This window comes from Sebastes umbrosus, chromosome 15 (assembly GCF_015220745.1).
Source record: "Sebastes umbrosus isolate fSebUmb1 chromosome 15, fSebUmb1.pri, whole genome shotgun sequence".
NCBI classification, from domain to species: domain Eukaryota; kingdom Metazoa; phylum Chordata; class Actinopteri; order Perciformes; family Sebastidae; genus Sebastes; species Sebastes umbrosus.
Window position 1 is genome coordinate 23715744 of NC_051283.1, and position 17968 is coordinate 23733711.

The following is a 17968-nucleotide window of genomic DNA, read 5'->3' on the forward strand; positions in this document are numbered from 1 at the left end:
AAAAAAATTGTCAGTGAAGAACAAGTGAAGTGGATAAACTGTTAATTGCTCGTTTAATTTCTGCTTTACTTTGTTTAGGAAAGCCATTCAGTTTGATAAATTGACCACGTAGTCCGTCAAACATGACAGAATGTGAGTAGTCGTAGTACCACAGTATTATGACCCAAATACATCTCCTGTTTCCATCCAACAGGCTGCCAGCTGCCAGCGATTGTTATTCTGCTAGATTATCCTCTCATCTTCACAGAGGCAACCTTCCAGCGAACCCCAGATGTGAGAACACGATTGTGTGTTTCTGCAAGCCTCCTCATCCATATTCATCACCACGGGCGACCTAAGGAGAAGTATTAACTTCGGGAGGCACGGGCTGCCTAATTACACAAGTACCATCTTCAGGGCACCGATAACAAAAAGAGATTAGAGGATCCAGGAGCATTTTGCCACAAACAAACCAGCGTTCTCTCTTTTCTTTTTTTCTTTTTTTGTTTTGGAAGAAAAAGTGCCTAATGGCTGGAATAGCTGAATAAGAGAGGTAGTAATGGAAAGCGTCCGTAATGCAGAGGGCGTCTCACTCAATGGATGAAATACTTTAAATGGAGCGACGTGGCAAAAATGAAAAATCACAAAAAGCATGTGTAACAGTACAAGATGGAAAAGTAGCATACTATTAAAATGTGCCCAGATACATTCATAGTGCAGACAAAACAATCAGGACCTTTACTTTCTAGTAGCTCACTTGTAATGTACTGAATAATAAGATATATACTAACACATACATTTGTTTAACTCTTAATTTATATCTCATTTTAAAGGGACTATTTGTAAGATTCAGAAATGCTGCTTAACAGCGACACCTGTGGCCGTGAAATCAAAGAAAGTCAGCGTCGAGCTCGCGCTTGCTCGCTCTAAATAGACATGAACGAGCATCGCTCAACACAGTGAGGCGACCCACGTCAGCTAAAACCACAATATCACTCTCTATTTCACCTGCTTGGCAGTAATGTTAGCTGACCAGACGAAGGTCTCTCCATGAATCAATGCTGATCCTAGTGTTGGCTTTTCCTGCCTCAGCGCAGGCTTCAGCAGCGGGGCTCCTCAACGAGTTACGTTATCGCCTCCCGACCGCAGCCGGCAGCCGAAGACACCGGCACCCGGTCGGTAACGAGACGACAACGTAACACGTTGAGGAGCCCCGTCACTTCACAAGACACGGAAAACCCTCTGTTGGTCTGGAGGAACTGCAGCATTTATTTCTGCACAAACGTCTCCTGTACATTCACTAGATATTCTCAGAGCTAAACTAACTCTTCTGCAGTGTGGAGTGAGCGCGCGTTCACGTCTAATAGAGGTGGAGCGAGTACGCGAGAACGCGAGCTCTGTCTGAGTGAAGGAGAGCAGGCAGCGGAGACGAGGCTCCGACCACACGCGAGCGCGCATATGCGAACGCGCATGTGTGACGACCCGCTACATTTATACGCTTAAAAAGTTACAAACAGTCCCTTTAAATGTGGTTAGGTGTTTCTTATTAACCTGTAAAGCTCTCAGAGAGACCACCCTGAGTGGTAAAAGCCTGTAAATATAAAATATTAAATTTATTTCTATGGTAAAAGTGCTTTTATAAACAACTCATTTACAGCTACAGTATAATGTGTTACAGGGAACGTCTATCGATTCATTCTAACGCTGCGTTACAAACTAAAAGCTTGGAACCAAACATTGACAATGTCTGAGAAAAACGTATTGATTATAAAAACAAATAAACACCAGTGGCAAACTTCATTACTGTGCGTGTGCAAAAAAGGCCTTGGCAAGGTGAAAAATAGAAATACTCTACTTTGAATAGTAATACTATTAACTGTATATAAAAATGTACTTTTTGTCCCCAAGAGCTCCAACCACCATCTGGGTTATAACAGTGGAGATCGCTTTGGCACCTTTGCTTGATTTCCTGTTTTGTATCTCCACAGTGTCGCTCTGTGAGTCTGTAGCTCAGGTCTGAAGGTTCTCCGGAGGACTCGGCTCTCTTCGCTTGACCTCCTGACCTCTGACCTCCAGTGTGGAGAGGAAGGATCTCCGTTATTGTCCATCAGAGGAGAGTGCTGTTCTGCTGTCAGGTGGACTTCCACAGTGGGCTGTTGTAGATCCAACCTTCTCCCTGCAGGTGTGAGGAAGGAAAATGAAAGATTAGAAAGAGGTAATTGGGGGAAAAACAAATCTTGATGTTTGTAATTAGGGTGAATTAAAGCAGCAGTGGGTAGAAATAGAGGAAATGATGTGCCTAAACCTCCCTCACAGACCGGAGGAAAACAACCAATCAGGGCCGACTGGAGTCTGCCGTCTCTGAGCAGCTGTCAATCACTCACAAAGTCCGATCAAACGGTCAAACTAGGCAGTGCTGATCAAATACGAATCAATATTCTGTTACTGTAATGCCTATTTCTCGCCACAAATGTTTTCAGAATCATCTTGTAGTGTACTGTTTAGCTGTAAAATGAGAAAGTTTGTGACCCGGCAGCCACGTTGAGATCAGTTGAGGAAATACCAAGCACCGCCCACCAGCCGGAGCAACCTTTCGAACAGTAAATATAGTGTACTATAGTAAATAGCAGATGATTTCAGACACAGCATGGCTAACTAAAGATTGAAGGGCAGTTTGAAGATCATGCCACCCTGCAGCCTTATATCACGGTGTTGCTCCAAGAGGTTTCGCTCCCTTCACTGTACCTCTTTAGTGAAGTATTTGGGTGTCCAGGGTTTGTTATCAGCTGATCTCTGCCTCTGTTCTCCTCTCTGTCGCTCCTCCAGCCTGTGTTTGTGCTCCGTGGCCTCATCGATGTTCCCTTCCTTCAGCGACTTGGTGACATGTTGCCATAACCGCCTACAAGCAGGTAAAACACACAATTAAAATTATAAGCGATTAATGTGTTGTCTTACATCTGGCACTACCGGGACCTATTTAGAGTATTGCATTCAGTTGGTGGTAATGAATTTTGTCACCTGGATTCTGTCCTCCCCTGTTTCTCCACAGGCCGCAGCTTCTTCCTGGTGACTGGCAGTTTGGCCGTGTCGATCACTTTGGTTTCCCCGCTGCTGTAAGTGAACTCCAGCGTGCCGTTCCACTCGCCCTGAGCTTTGCACACAATGGTGTTGGTTGGGTTGTGTTTGACCTCTGCCGTCACTCTGAGGGAGTCAATCAGGGATTTTTTTGTTAGGAATGTTTCTTGTCTGCCTGTCTGACTTTTTATGAAATTTTATACGTTGACTTTTTTTGTGACAAAATATACTATGATTTTTAACTCGTAAAATCTACAGAAAAAAATCAAATGGGTGAATAAAGGATTTACTGATATGCAATATATAATAAGTGGCCAACAAATGCCACATTTATAATTCTAATCATAGTGTGGAGCACAAAGCCACGGTCACATCAGACTATTTTCTAAATCGATAAAAATAAAGGAAAAGATGAACCAGCATGCAATGTTTGCTGTCAAAGTGAGATGGAGTGTATAAAGGCAGGCAAGAAGAAAGAAGGAGATCCTCAGAAACACTTACCTGTGTACTTTCCCTCCATAGAAAGGCTTGGTGTGAAAGGTGACGGTGGCAGAGTAGCCGCTTTTGACACAGTTGATGGAGACTTTGCCCCCCAGCTCCACCCAGGGCACGGTGAGGATGGAGCGGGCGTAGGCACAGGGCAACGTGAAGACGTACTCCTCGTCGTGCTCCAGTAGACAAAGGACACCTGAGAGGAGAAAACAGAAAGAGGGGTTAAAGGTGAACACCACCCAAACGAAGAATTACAATATGTTATCAGTATCAATTCGGTGGACATTCTCTCCGAAGGTATGTCGAGCCAGCTAGTTTCCCTGCACACTGCCTCTCTTTGTCTAAATGCATAATCAAATGTTGGAGTGATTAACACTAATTCAATCTATGGGTCTGATATGTAGAGGTTTTTCTCCAAGCCAGTTATGTGCCAGTCAATGATTTTCATTATGCACTTGTAAAACACAGCAGCCAGTGTCGAGAAACAGGTACGCAGAAACTAAATATTCCACATGAACATTAAATTAGATGTAATGACTAGGCACTTTATGGTGCTCTCGTATACTGTTATTATGTGAGAAATAAAGCTCCCATTAAATCAGCAATCTTAATTAATGTTGTGATTAAACAAAGTTAAGCACAGTTTGCTGGAGTTTTCGCGCCCTGTGTGTATAGGCAGTAATAACGGTTCCATTATTTAACCTGATTGGAGGCAGCAATAATTGTTTTCTATTACATATAATGTGAAATACTCAGCACAATTAACTCCTGCTGGGAAGAACATTATCTAAACCAGTTGATATCTCCTTTAGGCAGTTTGTGTTTACATCTCTCCGGTCCATAAGAGAGGCTATTATACTTAACGCTCATGATCAGCCTGTAAGTGGATTTATTTTGTCATAAACAAACAACTCACATGTCCATGAATAGCTTTCGGTTCTTATATCATAACCACATGTTTACAATAGATCACTTGTGCAGCTGCGTTTCACTGCAAAATGCCTACGAGGGTAAACTATGTGGCATCATCGTGGTCACAACAACGGCCTGTAGCCATTATGTGGTTCTGAATAGGTTTGCTCTCATGTGAAGAAGAGTACAATGCTGATTAACTAATCAGCATTGAAGAGGTCTGCTGTCTGTGTCACATGGAGGATAAATGGTAGATCAGTCTGTAAGCCTAAACACATGGAAAGCCTGTGGTGGACCAACACGTTTTCATCCAGACTCATCACATACCGCCGCTTTGTCTCACCCCTTGGTGTCACTTTAGGCAACAAAACCACTATAGTTAGGTTTAGGAAAGAACTACACGGTTGGGCTTAAAACTGCTATGCTTTTACAGTGAAAATGACACTGAACGTTGTGAACACGGGAGAACAGCTGATTGTAAAGTGATGCATGATATAGTGGTCTCCTGGATAAAAGTCTTGTGTTTGTTGGATCCATCCACTTCCACCCACCGTGTTTATTTTTTTTATACTACATCAACACACTTTCTCAGAGCATTTACAGCTGACGCGGATGGGTTTACATTAAAGTTAATGTAACGACCGGTGCGTTTCATACCGGCGCTAAAGGGTGCCTTGTGCAGCGGTACCAAACACCAACGGCCGTGACAAAGCCTCTGTATTTGACATCCTAGGAATGAGAACGGGCTGGGTGGACGGAGTATTCAGAATCACAATCACAATCAGAATTGTGTTTATTGCCAGGTGTAAGAGATATACACTAGGAATTTGCTTTGGTTATGTTGGTGCAAGTCAAACAGTATAATAACAAAAGAATAGATAAAAACGTTAGAATAAAATAAGAATTAAAAAAAATTGAAATTCTACCAATATACAATATACAAAATATAGAAGTCCTTTTGCTTATTAGTGAAAGTAGCAATCCAACAGTGTAAAAATACTCTTACAAGTAAAAGTCCTACATTCATAATCCTACCTGAGTAAAAGTACATTTTATAAATAAAATGTAAGTATCAAAAGTATTTATTATGTAGAATAGCAACTCTAGGAGTGTTAATTCACATAGCTCCACAAGTCCTGAAAGATGTTTCAATGTTTTTTTATCTAAATCTTTTTTAATAAATACATTTTCAGGACTTCAGGAGTCAAATAAACAACCTTTTATCAGGACGACGTGGACAAACTGGGTTTGATCTCTCTCCTTCTCCTGTTAGTTTTGTTACTTTATCATTCTTATTAGTACAACTGAGTAGGTCAGATAAGTCACAATAACTGGAAACACCTGTGTGGGTATGCATGGCCTTTAATCTATAATAGCACATCATATTTCATAAGTTAATCATATGTTTTGTATGTAAAATCAAAGAAACTAGCAACTGTAACTGTGAAATACATGTATAGTATTCCCTACATGCAGTTAAGAAAGTAAAATAATTTGCAAAGCAATAGTTAGTTTGATGAGAGGATTGATACGACTCTCATGTCTGTATGATAAATGAAGCTTCCACTAGAAGCCGGCTAACATAGCTTAGCACAAAGACTGTAAACGGAGGGAAACAGCTAGCCTGGCTCTCTCTAATGTTAACAAAATCCTCCTACCAGCACCTCTACAGCTCACTAATAAACACAGGCCATCAGAAAATGAACAACAAGCGCTGGTTCAAAGTAATATCCATGCATCAAATCTCAGATTGGTGTAGTTAATGATCATTCTACTGGTATGTCGTCCTATTTTAAGACACAGTATAGCTGAGAGAAGTGTACAGGAAGCCTGTGATGGTTAAACATCCATCCTTACAGCGCCAGAGGCAAACCTGAGCAACGCACTCATCACACTGTCATACAGGTCCAATCAAAATCCAGCTGAGTCAAAAACTGTCTGCATCAGCTGCTGTACCTCTGTTCCCTTTCTGTTGCTGACTCACTGCCAATCAGTGAAGTCTGAGCCATTCATAAAAATACAGTATCAACTGCTATTCAGCAATCAATAGTACCTGGGGTGAGGGTCACCGTGTTCTCTGATAGGCAGCGTCAGCCTCAACACATGATGATGAACGGCTGCGTTATATAACCTGCCGACAGGTGGTCAGAGGTACAGTGATGTCTGACTGAATCGGTTCATGTATCCAGATTCAGTCGATCGGGCTCAAGGACTTCCTGCGTCTCCGCTCAGGGTGACTCATCCCCAACAGCTGACTGTACATGGTGTAATGGTGCTGCTGACGGAGAGGACTGGCTTATTGATTGCCATGGGAGACGTCAGGACAGGACGCTGTGACCATCTTAGTCTTAAAAGTGCAATTTTCAGGGTTTTTCTGTTATTCAGCTGACACAAGTGCCTTCTTAAAAACAAGTATAACTAATTTATGTTACAAAAGGTGAGCTGTATTTAAAGGGCAGTGTGTTCTTGTTTTAATTTTGGAGACTGAAAGATGTGTTAATTCAACTCAAAGGTCATTTTTGGGACCGTAGTTTGTAGTATTGTCAAACAAATATCACAGTGTGTTAAGTGTCTTTCACTTCAGTAGAGGAGTTACTTTTTTTTTTTTTTTTTTTATTGCATAATTTTGAAGTTTTTTCAACTAATATACAACATTAATTCAGGCATGAACAGCTGTTTCATTAATCATAATTACAAAGGCAAGTTGAACACTATTTATATAGTGTTCAACTGCTGCTTTCACCGAGTCCGTACACTGTCGGATTTCTGTTTTAATTAATTGTCCGTCCTTATTACTTTGTTTTAGCAATTTCATTTAACTGTTAACAGGGCGTTGCTGTAAAAGAGCGTGTATGCTGACACGCTGACACCCTGTTTAAATAAAGGTCAAATAAATACATAAAACTTAGCAGCATGTCTTAATAGTTTCTGCTATTTACCGTATTTATAAGACGGCATATGGCAGCTTTAAAATATTAAATATAAAATATGCTGGATGTTGCAGTGCAATATAAATAAAGTTCCATCTTAATCAGTAAACAGAATATGAAAGTCATCATTGTAAGACAATATGTCAAGACAAAGCTGGATTATTAAGCCCAGTAGTCCCGTGTGCACAGCAGCAACACAAGAAGATCAGTCTTTTCAATTAAAAACCCACAAAACATCTTCTGGCAATGTTTGCCCTGTAAAATCCTATTCTGTAAATCAATAGAGCAGCAGATTCAGAAATCTCTTAAATAAAGTGTCATTATTTATATTTATCATAGCCCATAGCGTAGACTCTGGTTTCCTAACTCCAGACCTCCTCTACCTGCTCCACTTCTCTCTGCTCTAACACACCTGAACCGGCTGAACCGAGCCCTGATCCAACAGTAAGAGCCACGGTGTTGCATCATGTGAATCATGTGTTCAAAACATTATGTAATGAGTATGTTACTAGCTACTATTGTTATGTTATTGATATATTTTTCACTGTTCAGGGCCGAAAAACTGATGATAATGATGATGACAGTGATGCATACGGAAGACGGGCTACCGCGAAAACACTTGCATGTTACGGATTCAGAGTGTGTAGAAAATTAACATTCATAACACAGGCAGCGTAAGTCTTCTTGTACTTATTTGTTAACTAACTTACATTTATATGGCACTCAATTAGTGTGATGAACTAATAATATATCATATTATACATAGTATATAAGGGGCATTATACATGAGTACTTCTACTTTTGATACTTTAAGCATATTTTGCTGATAATACATTAATACAAAATTTAAAAAACAGAACTATGTTTACTTAAATAAGGCGTCTCAGTTCTTCTTCCACCACTGTTGTGTTGTGTGTGACAATTTATTTATTATCATCATGTTGTTGTGCTGCATTCTTTGGCCAGATATCTCTTGTAAAAGAAAAATTCAATGAGAATTTCCCCTTGTTCAGTAAAGAAAAAGGAAAGGAAGAAAAGTTCAAACTGAAGTGAGTGACAAGTGTGATACAGTATATGTTGTAGACCGACTCACCTTCTCCCACCATGGACACTCCTATAGACATCCCCATGAACTTGCTCTTGGTCCACACGTGGGCGTTGACGCACATGCTCTTCTCCCGGCACTCACAGTAAAACCCAGACACCGGCGGATGATGGGACACCTGCTCGGCCACAAACCGGACCCTGTAGCAGCCTCCTGGTCCTGGTCCTGGTGAATCGTCGCCCTGCTGCGTGTTGTTGGGGCTCCTGCTTGACTCCCAGGAGGACCCCTGGTTCGATCTGACCAAAGGTTTGACTTTGTCCCGAGGCACTTCCCAGGAACAGTGGAAGGTCTCCCCCAGCACGGGGTTGTAGGGCTTCTTGGCCACGGCGCCTTTCCGCCCCTCGTGGAAGGCGGTCAGGTAGTACTCGACGAAACGGACTATTCGGTCCTCGGCTGTCGCCCCAGCTGTGATTGACAGGAACATGTCAGGGTGGGCCATGAAGTTGGCGTACATCTCCAGTAGTGATCGCTTTTCCAAAATGAAAGTAGGCAACACCACCTAAGAAACCCAAAGAGTTGAAAGGCTCAGAAAACAACAATTACCTCAAAAATCATACACTAAAAACATCCATTTTAATAAACATCAGTCTCTGTACAGAGTCTTTTTGTAGTTATAATTTATGACTTTATGATGCCTTACCCGTGTGAGGTCCATGCCCAGTTTGAGCTGGGAGAGCAGGTGGAGAATGATGCTCCGCTGGTCGTCCAGGACACCCAGGTCCTCCTCTTCGTTATCCTCCGTATCCGTCACCTCTTCAGTGGGGCTGATGTCTTCTAGCCCTTGGTGGTGCTATGAAAACAAGAAAAGAAAAATATAGAACATTTAATGATGTTCACCTTTTCAATCTAAATGAAAAGGTTAAATGGAGTGTCAGTGTTTCAGAGTTTATGCAAGAATATTGTTTTTAATTTGTGGACGGTGTTTGGTATCACAATCCAAACTTTGAAATATCTATTCAATATACATACAGTATGTATTGATGTAGTTTTTCCTTTAGAGCTACTTTTTTCCATTGCTCTACAGAAAAACATTGATATATGATGAAGTTGCTCCCAACACTGGGCACCCAAGGAGTAGCAAAATAAATCTGAAGAGCTGCGAGATGATTAAAGGATAACGTCATCATTATTCTGTATTTGACTTCTTGGCAATAAATCCCATGGAAAGACCAAAAACCAACAATGTTTTAAACTGTTTCCATCTCCATCTCCAAGGCTAGTCATTTCCTAAAACAGCTGTAACCACTGCAACTTTTAGCAAACGTCACTCGAACGGGAGTGAATAAGCATTTGTTGAGGACTATTTTCAGCTGCAGATAATTACACATTTTATGAGCTGGTGAGTATTTCTGACATCAGAACACTGTATGTGGTTTGCCTCAAAATAAACTACAGTGACTGTGTGTACGAGACTCCCTAAAAAGTTGGTATATTACCCAAGGGCGTCGCCTCACCGAGTTTTTAGGGTGTGACTGTGTTCGCTGTAATGAGGGAACATGTCATCCAGTGCACCGGTGTGTCTCACTGTCTCAGTTTTTGGACTACAATGAAGCTCTGTGGCACAGAAGAACAGGATATATTCTTATATTTTGGCTACACAGATAATACTTGTGTAGGATTAACTTTATTTTTATGTTCTGAAATGATGGATATTTTTACAAAAAAGATTCAAATTAAGCAATATAAGAAGGGAACGTCACTCTTTACTCGGGCATATGTAACCTGTGACAGGGAGTTAAAAAGGTCAGGAACCATAATTAACTGCTAAAGATATTCTACATTTTATCTGTGACACGCCTGTCACTTGGAAAGGCCAAGAGGAAGAAGACGCAGCCATTTTTCCTCCACCAACACTCAGCTGTCAATACCGGCGATAAGGTCACGCAACTCATTTAGAGACCAACACAGGAGCTGTTACAGAAGCAACCTATAAATACCAAAGGACACAATCTCATTTACTTTTTCACTGCAGCCAATTCTGCTCCATTCAGCCATGTCAACCCGCCTTTTCGAGCCACTTTCAGGGTTTCATATGGCAATGGGAGCACTACATTTCTTCGAGTACCCTGAGTGCCTCTTGTTTGTTTCTACCAGCCTTGAGCACAGAACTACACCAAGCCTTCATGGGTGTATGATACTTGGTATGATTAGTCAAAGAGGACAGAGGTTATGTCCTTCGTTTGTGTTGCAGCATTCAACTGGAAATGGATCCAGTTGAGGTTGAAGAAGAGCTGATGCCTTTGATATATCTCCTGCAGTAACTTGGGGCAGGAAGGAAGAGAAAGAGGCTGATGTATAATGCAGAAAGTGCTCTAAAGCCTGTGGGCAACAACTCTTTGTACATCCCCCCACTGCTCTTTATCTTCCATTTATATCTGTGTCTCCATGCAAAAACATTTAATGCATATGTGTCATTTTTCCCAACTTGTAAATATCACACTTTAGTGAAGCTGCTGCTGGAAAAAAAAAAAAAAAAAAGCAAAATGAAAGAAGTGAATCTGAACTGAGACTCCTGGCTGCATTATTGCATAAAGTGCACTGAAGAGAAAGAGATTTCCAGGACCAGAGTGGCTGCCTGTCACCTGAATATTTCATTTCATGCATGCATGCCAAAAGCTCCACACATCCACTCACACATTCCTCACCGAGCACACTCCCATCTGCACCCAAACATTTTGAACAAAAGACACAATCACACACACTAACACACACACACACACACACACACACACACACACACACGAGGGAGCATGCTTGAACACACACGTACAGAACTCCCCGGAGCCGGTTGGTTCCTCGGAGCAGAGTGATATATATAGAAGTGAAAGAAGGGAAAAGAGAGGAGGTAGGTATCGTAGGGGGAGGTGTGTTATGATTCCGGTGGTTCTAACTAATTAAAGAGGCTCTTGACAGCAACAGGAAATTACTGCTGAAGAGGTCGGGGCATCTCAGCGGAAACCCTCGAGTGGATATATCGGCGGACTTAGTGGTTGTCATTAGCCGAGACTTTTTAATGCAGTTTAACTTGTCCAGAAGTGGGTAATAATGTGTCTCGAATAATAAATATGTACGAGGGACTGTTTAGATTTATGTCTTAACAGTATGAGGAGGAGAGGAGAGGACCAAACGAAAAGGTTTCAGAATGATTTATGCTACTTATGTTGGTTATTACAAAATGTTATATTTTATTTTGACATTTAGTTGTGTTGTATTCTGCATTAATACGCCTCAAAACATCCTCAACATTAGTTTGCATACAATTTCTACAACTTGTTACCACCCTCTGTTGTGCCTGCAGGACGTTAGTACAGGACGCTAGGACGACAGTACTACTTTATGTTTAAAGGTCTTATTGATAACATTTTTATGTAGATGAATATCTTTTAAAAAACAAAACATCTACAGAGCCTTTAGAAAGGTGCCGAATAGAAGAATGGCTTTTCCTGAAAAAAAATATTATGATTGTGAATTAATCATTTTAAAACAGATCCAAAATGAATGTTTAGTTTATCTCTGTGGAAGATATCTGACGTTTGGTTCCCACTTCTAACGAGGCTGATGAGCCAATAGTAGAACAACGATGGTATCACGTGGTATCTCTGGTCATCGGTTAGTGTGAACTAAACTAATGAATGGCTGAGTTTGACGGTGACTCCCTGGCAATATATCTATCGACAGACAAATCTCTAATGTCTTTAGGTAATTTTCAAAGAGAAACTGTTTAACAACATGGGTGTTTAAGTGTTAGCTAATGGCTAAGTTGTTGGGCCTTACTTTTATTGGTACCACTTTTTAATGACACTCTTTATAAATAGTTGCAACTACAGTAATAGCTTTATTAATAGTTAATGCATAATTGTGTTAAAGCTTTATATATCAGTTGTAAGCCATTTATAAGAACAACTTTTAAGTTGCCAGTTTGGGAAAAATAACTTTGACTGCTCATTTGAACCACAATCAATTCATTAACAACTTATTCTAAGTACTAAGTAGAGTCTGTGAGTAAATGTACTTAGTTACATTACACCACTGCATTAAGTGGAGTGTTAATTTTGGCACCTATTTCAGATTCAGTCTTAGTCTTTAGACAAAAATGGTTAGTAGTTATAGTCACATTTTTGCCATTTTTATCCTTCATATATAGTCTTGTTTTAATGGACAACAACTCAAAAGGATTTAGTCTAGTTTTAGTCACCAAAAAGTCACACAAAGAGCGCAACATTTTAGTGCATTATTACAAAATAGAAAGGATAAACACAGCCAGATATTATTAAACCTGCAAACCTACAATAAGTTTTTATTAACAGCTTAATGACCTATAAACTAATAACACAATTAGTGACATCTCTTTATAAAGAGTTCCTAATTACAAAGTAATTCAATAATCTCAGTCAGACATCTTATCCATGAGAGTGGGAATAAGTTGTTATTTCACCTTTTTTCCAATTTAAAAACCCATTTAAAGACCTTACTATACGTGTAAATGTTTCCCACCAGAGCGAGCCCTGCTGGCTAGTTTGTCCTATAATTTATGAAGTCAACAAAGACTCTCAGCGTTGGAGAAAAGCGATGCTTCCCATTTCAGATAAGTGATGTTTACTGCTGAAATGCACCCAGTGAATGCTGGGTAACCCCTTAAGGCTGCAACTACACTATTCACCCCACATCCCAAACAGATGCAAAGACCGACAGTACACCATGCACAAACACTGACATCAGCTTGTAAACACTCACGCTGCATTGCTGTGGCGCTACAGGCTTGACCTGCATAAAACTGGATCTCATCTCCGAAATGGTAAAAAAGCAAGATGGCCTCAAGTGAACACAAGCAACAGGGAAAAAAAATCCAGCAAGAAGTTAAAGTTTCTGGCTCAACAAACCGGGTAGGAACTGCACAAGTAAAAATCCAATTAAAGAGGTGTACTCTCACTGGAACAACCTGTCAAAAACAGTATCTTTTGAAGAGTTTAAAGCTCTGATAGACGAAAACAAACGCTCTTCTTCCTCGGCTGAATTTGCTGACTGAGTGAGCAGCCTTTCTTACGGGAGTCCTGGGTCTTGTTAGAGAGAGACGTACAGTATACAATGTGGCTGAGTTGAGGTGGTGAGCTGCTGTGCGTGACTTGCAGAGAGAGTCTCTGCCCACCACCCACTCTGAAAAAACAAGGGAGGAGGAGGTGGGGAAAAAAAGCTCAGGGAAAGTCCCAGTGACGTTTCCCCTCTGCATCCTCCCATCATCCCTCTGCTGTGTTTCCCTACATCTCTTTCCATTCTCCTCCCTCCTCTGACATGGCTTCACTGCCCTCCTTCTACACCTCCACTTTTCCTGCGTATATCTAGTGCATGTGGCAGGAGTTGCTTAATTACCGCCAGTCTGGCAGTGCAAACCTGCAGTAATCACCTCTTTTTCAGGAACTCATAGGTGACTCTCCAACACACTTTGCAATCCCTCTCTCCTCTTTCTCTCACTCTGTCTCCATTTCTGTCTCTCTGCAACCGTCTTCCTCTCTAAATCCGTTCCAGCCTGACAGTCTTCCTTTTAATTGACTCCAATCTCATGTTTGATTCATTCTTCCTGTCTCTTCCTCCGCCCTCGCGCTGTCATCTCTGTCATTGTTTCTTCCATTCACCCTCCCTTCCCTCGTCTCCTCATTCATGCCATCCGCTATTCTGTTTCATCATCATCTTTTCTCCTTAACTGTCTCCTCATCCATTCGCATCTGTCCTTCCTCTTTCTCTTTTTTTCTTTTCTGTCTACCTCTCTCTGTATCCATCTCTCTCTCTCTCTCTCTGGCAAGTCAGCAGGGGAGAGTGTGGGCGTCTGCATAAGGCTTAGATAGGGCAAGTCTGCTCGCGCTCCCACTTCAAAGGCTCCTTTTTCCTTCTCGGCCTTCTTGAACAGGCTACTTTGAGGGCTTGTCCTCCATCACCGGGCTGTCCTCGTCCTCCCCTATCATCATCACTTCCATCTCCACTCTTTTTTTTTTGTCAGAACACCATGTGGGAACCGGGGGATAGTGTTGTTGTGTGAGAATCCTGAACCTTTTTGCTATGAAATCGTTCTTCTCCATCTGAAGTGTCCTCTTTCCAGCTCTACCTTTGAAGTGTGTGGGTTAGTAGTAAAGTGGATTTCCTCTCCTTCTACTCCTTTGGGCAACAGTCTACAGGGAAAAAAGAGTGAAATGGTAACCTGAATTATGAGTCATCACCAGCACAGGGAGGAGAGCGTTGGTGTGCATATTTTCCAGCTGGAGAAAAGTAGATTTTAATTGGTTGGATGTGTTTCCTGCTGTGTTTCCACCTGCTTGGATGCTAAACTTGACCCTGAACCCTGAAGTCTTAAGGGGCCAGTATACTCCGTCAGAAGTGCTTGCTGCATAGTCGAAAAGCTTTGGTACAATATTTATTCCAAAATAAAAATATACAAACATTTGCATAAAGCAGCATATTTGCCCACTCCCGTGTTGATAAGAGTATTAAATACTTGACAAATCTCCCTTTAAGGTACATTTTGAACAGACACAATTTGTGTGATTAATCGCGATTAACTATTGAAAATCATCGCAATTAAAGATTTTATCGATTGACAGCCCTAATATTTATAGATACATTATACAGTCTGCTGGAATTTTAATTCCTTTTTATGTTTTGTTGCTGCATTAAAAGGTTTACACTTGAATTGTAATTCCTGTTAATTTTGAAGATGTTTTACCAAGTTGCTGTTGTAAGATTTATTATGTTAATAAATAGCAATTCACTATTTTATATATATTTTGTTTTTCAAAAAGTTAGAAAAGCAATGTTGAAGTCAAGCCTGATGTTGCCTTACACATAAAAGAATGATCCCAGTCACTTCCACACAGCTTATTAATTAAACACTGGTATTGGATCATACTTGGTATAGGCCGATATCCAAAGTCCAGGTATCGGTATCGGGACTTAAAAAGTCGGAATGGTACATCCCTACTATAGATCAGTCATTATTATGAATATGTACTCATAGTTTGAAAATATTTTCACACATTTGAAAATTGTGTCGGCTGTAGCCCAAATTGTCAATCAGTGTATGTTGTAGCTGTTAACACATTATGTACCATAATATCGATGCTACATACAGTTTGGATATTACTGTGTGAATATATTGCTTCTGATATTATATAAGAATTTATAAAAGGCTGAAATGGTAAAATTTAGAAGTTAAAAATAAACCCATCAGAGTCATGGGCGTGTGGTTTTCCCATGATGCCACTTTCTGTACACCTCCTCTACTGCTACACTAAAGTATAAGTGTCCCGTCTAACCTGTCTCTTATCAGCATGGCATTTTCTCCGTCAGCACTGTAGCTGACTAGATGTGTTTTGTTTCACATCATTCTCAGTAAACCTTAAACACTAACAATCATTCCAAATCACTCAATAACACCTCCTTCTCCAATAGTTTGACATTCAGTCAAAACAATCACCGAACTTCCAAACACTGTCGGTGTGCTTTATACTTATCCTCTATTCAAATAAGAATCCCTGCCTGGCGGAGCGAGATATTATAATACATTGATGGGTTCACAACCAAAGTAACAGCTGTGTGTGTTTTTGGAGCTCAGCTTCCTCTGTCAAATGTCAGGTGTGTTTTGAATATCGACTTCCATCCAGGGAGATATACTGAGAAGCTTCCAATTTGGCATTTATCTCAAAGCTACAGGTTATTTCTACCCTTGCATTTGTCATTTTAGATAAAGCATACAAGTGTTTATACTGTTTACTAATAACTGCTGCTGGGCCAGACACAGAAATGCAGCTTTATAGCTCTCTTTGGACAAAAATAATGACACTGAAGCTCAGTTAAAAGTTCTTCCTTATAATCTTCACATCTAAACGAATCACGAGGGTGTCATGTTTTTCATTTCAAAGTGGCAAATTTCGCTGGAAGGCAATGAGTTTTGCAGCTATGTAATAAGACCAGCAGCAATATTGCGTTGATTAGCAGCTTTAAAGGCGTTTAAATGGTCACAGATGTCTGGACGGTCTGCGCTGCATTTATTGCTTAGTCTCAAATTGGTATGGAGAATATTTTGTGCGGAGAACAGACATAACACTGAGTACATGATGATAACAGTGGGTTTAAAAGCTATTTTAGTATTTTATGGCTGGGGGGTTGGTTGTATTGCGAAACAGCAGAGCTAAATCGGCCGAGGGTTGTCTGCCTATACTGTGCCTATAAAAGAACATCTCAGAGAAACAGTAAAATGTTACTTAAACAAAAAACTGAATGCATGAAAGCAGTGAAAGGTGACGAAAGCAGTGACGTCTTTCCACAGGAACAAAAAAAACAAGAAATACAATGCTTGAAAAAAAAAAAAAAAAAAAAGGTGGGAAGTGACCCAGATGCAAGACACATCACTGCACAGGCTTAGAAATGCACCACTTGAATGGTTATGAATGAGAAAGTGAAACAACACTGTGCCAGATTCAGACCTCCCAAATCTCTCCCACTTCTTCTTCTTCAAAAAAAAAAAGAAATGAGGCAAGCGTGGCTGTTGAGTTTCAGTGCCTCATGTATAAATTATAATGAGCAGTTTCATCAGCACTGCATCTAATGAGAGGATATGAAATACAGCCGGTGCAGACACAGTGGTTAGGCACTCACTCACACACACACACACACACACACGCTTACACAACGATAAAAGAAGCTGTACGCCATTACACTTGGTGATGAGTCATCTTGAGGCCAGGTTGAGCTAAAGGTGGAGCAATGTAACAGTAAAACAACATATTCTGAGATACGAAGCACAAAACAATAAGTCTGTGCTGTCAAATCTTTATGCTATATTTACATATTGAAGATGAACTTCACCGAAAAACGAGCAGTGGAGTGGGAAAACCGTTCAGGTCGTCCTCCGACTTGTAATTCTGAGTCGTTGATTACTTGAATTTCTGACACCAACGATATGTCCCTCTTTGTGAAAGTTAAGTGTCAACAAAGTCAAAGTTACAATCTCAAAGATCTCCGTTTCGTTCTCTTTTTGTTTCGTTCGTAAATGTGTTGAAGGGCGAGTCTGTTGCATTAGCTCAGCCTACCCTCTCTGGCGGACCAACCACTGCTGGGAGTTTAGGAAAATACGTCACTAAGTGCGCCGCATGTGCTTATTTCCTAGGAATGTCGCCATAGACACCCAGTTCACAACACTGCCACGCCATAGGCTCACCATTGTGTTACCTCACTCGGCGATATATAGTATCTTAACAGACATTTATTTAAATTTTAAAAATATTCGAGATTATAACATTAATTTAAGAGGAGCTAGCGTTAATCTACACACTGATTGTTTAAATCTGGTGTCAAATATGTGACACAAAAAAGTCATCATTAATCCAACAATGTTGTAGAAGTGCAATACTAAATCTGTGGAGTACTCTTCTAAAATGCTATTGTCATTTTGAGAATGGACTTCTTAAACTGATAATTAACACCAAAC

General features: G+C 40.6%; 1 protein-coding gene across 6 annotated transcripts in view; it reads right to left on the minus strand.

Moving 5' to 3' along the window:
* Positions 1-1599: 1599 nt before the first annotated feature.
* The window catches only part of LOC119502780 (oxysterol-binding protein-related protein 10), a 91948-nt gene continuing 75579 nt past the window's right edge, over positions 1600-17968 (minus strand). For all 6 annotated transcript variants that reach the window (XM_037793974.1, XM_037793975.1, XM_037793976.1 and 3 more), the window contains 6 exons: positions 9134-9283; positions 8482-8992; positions 3556-3742; positions 2998-3180; positions 2725-2878; positions 1600-2155 (listed from right to left, as the gene is read on the minus strand). In XM_037793974.1, coding sequence (XP_037649902.1) covers positions 2111-2155; positions 2725-2878; positions 2998-3180; positions 3556-3742; positions 8482-8992; positions 9134-9283 — 1230 coding nt within the window. In that variant the 3' untranslated portion in view covers positions 1600-2110. The remainder of the gene's footprint in view (positions 2156-2724; positions 2879-2997; positions 3181-3555; positions 3743-8481; positions 8993-9133; positions 9284-17968) is intronic.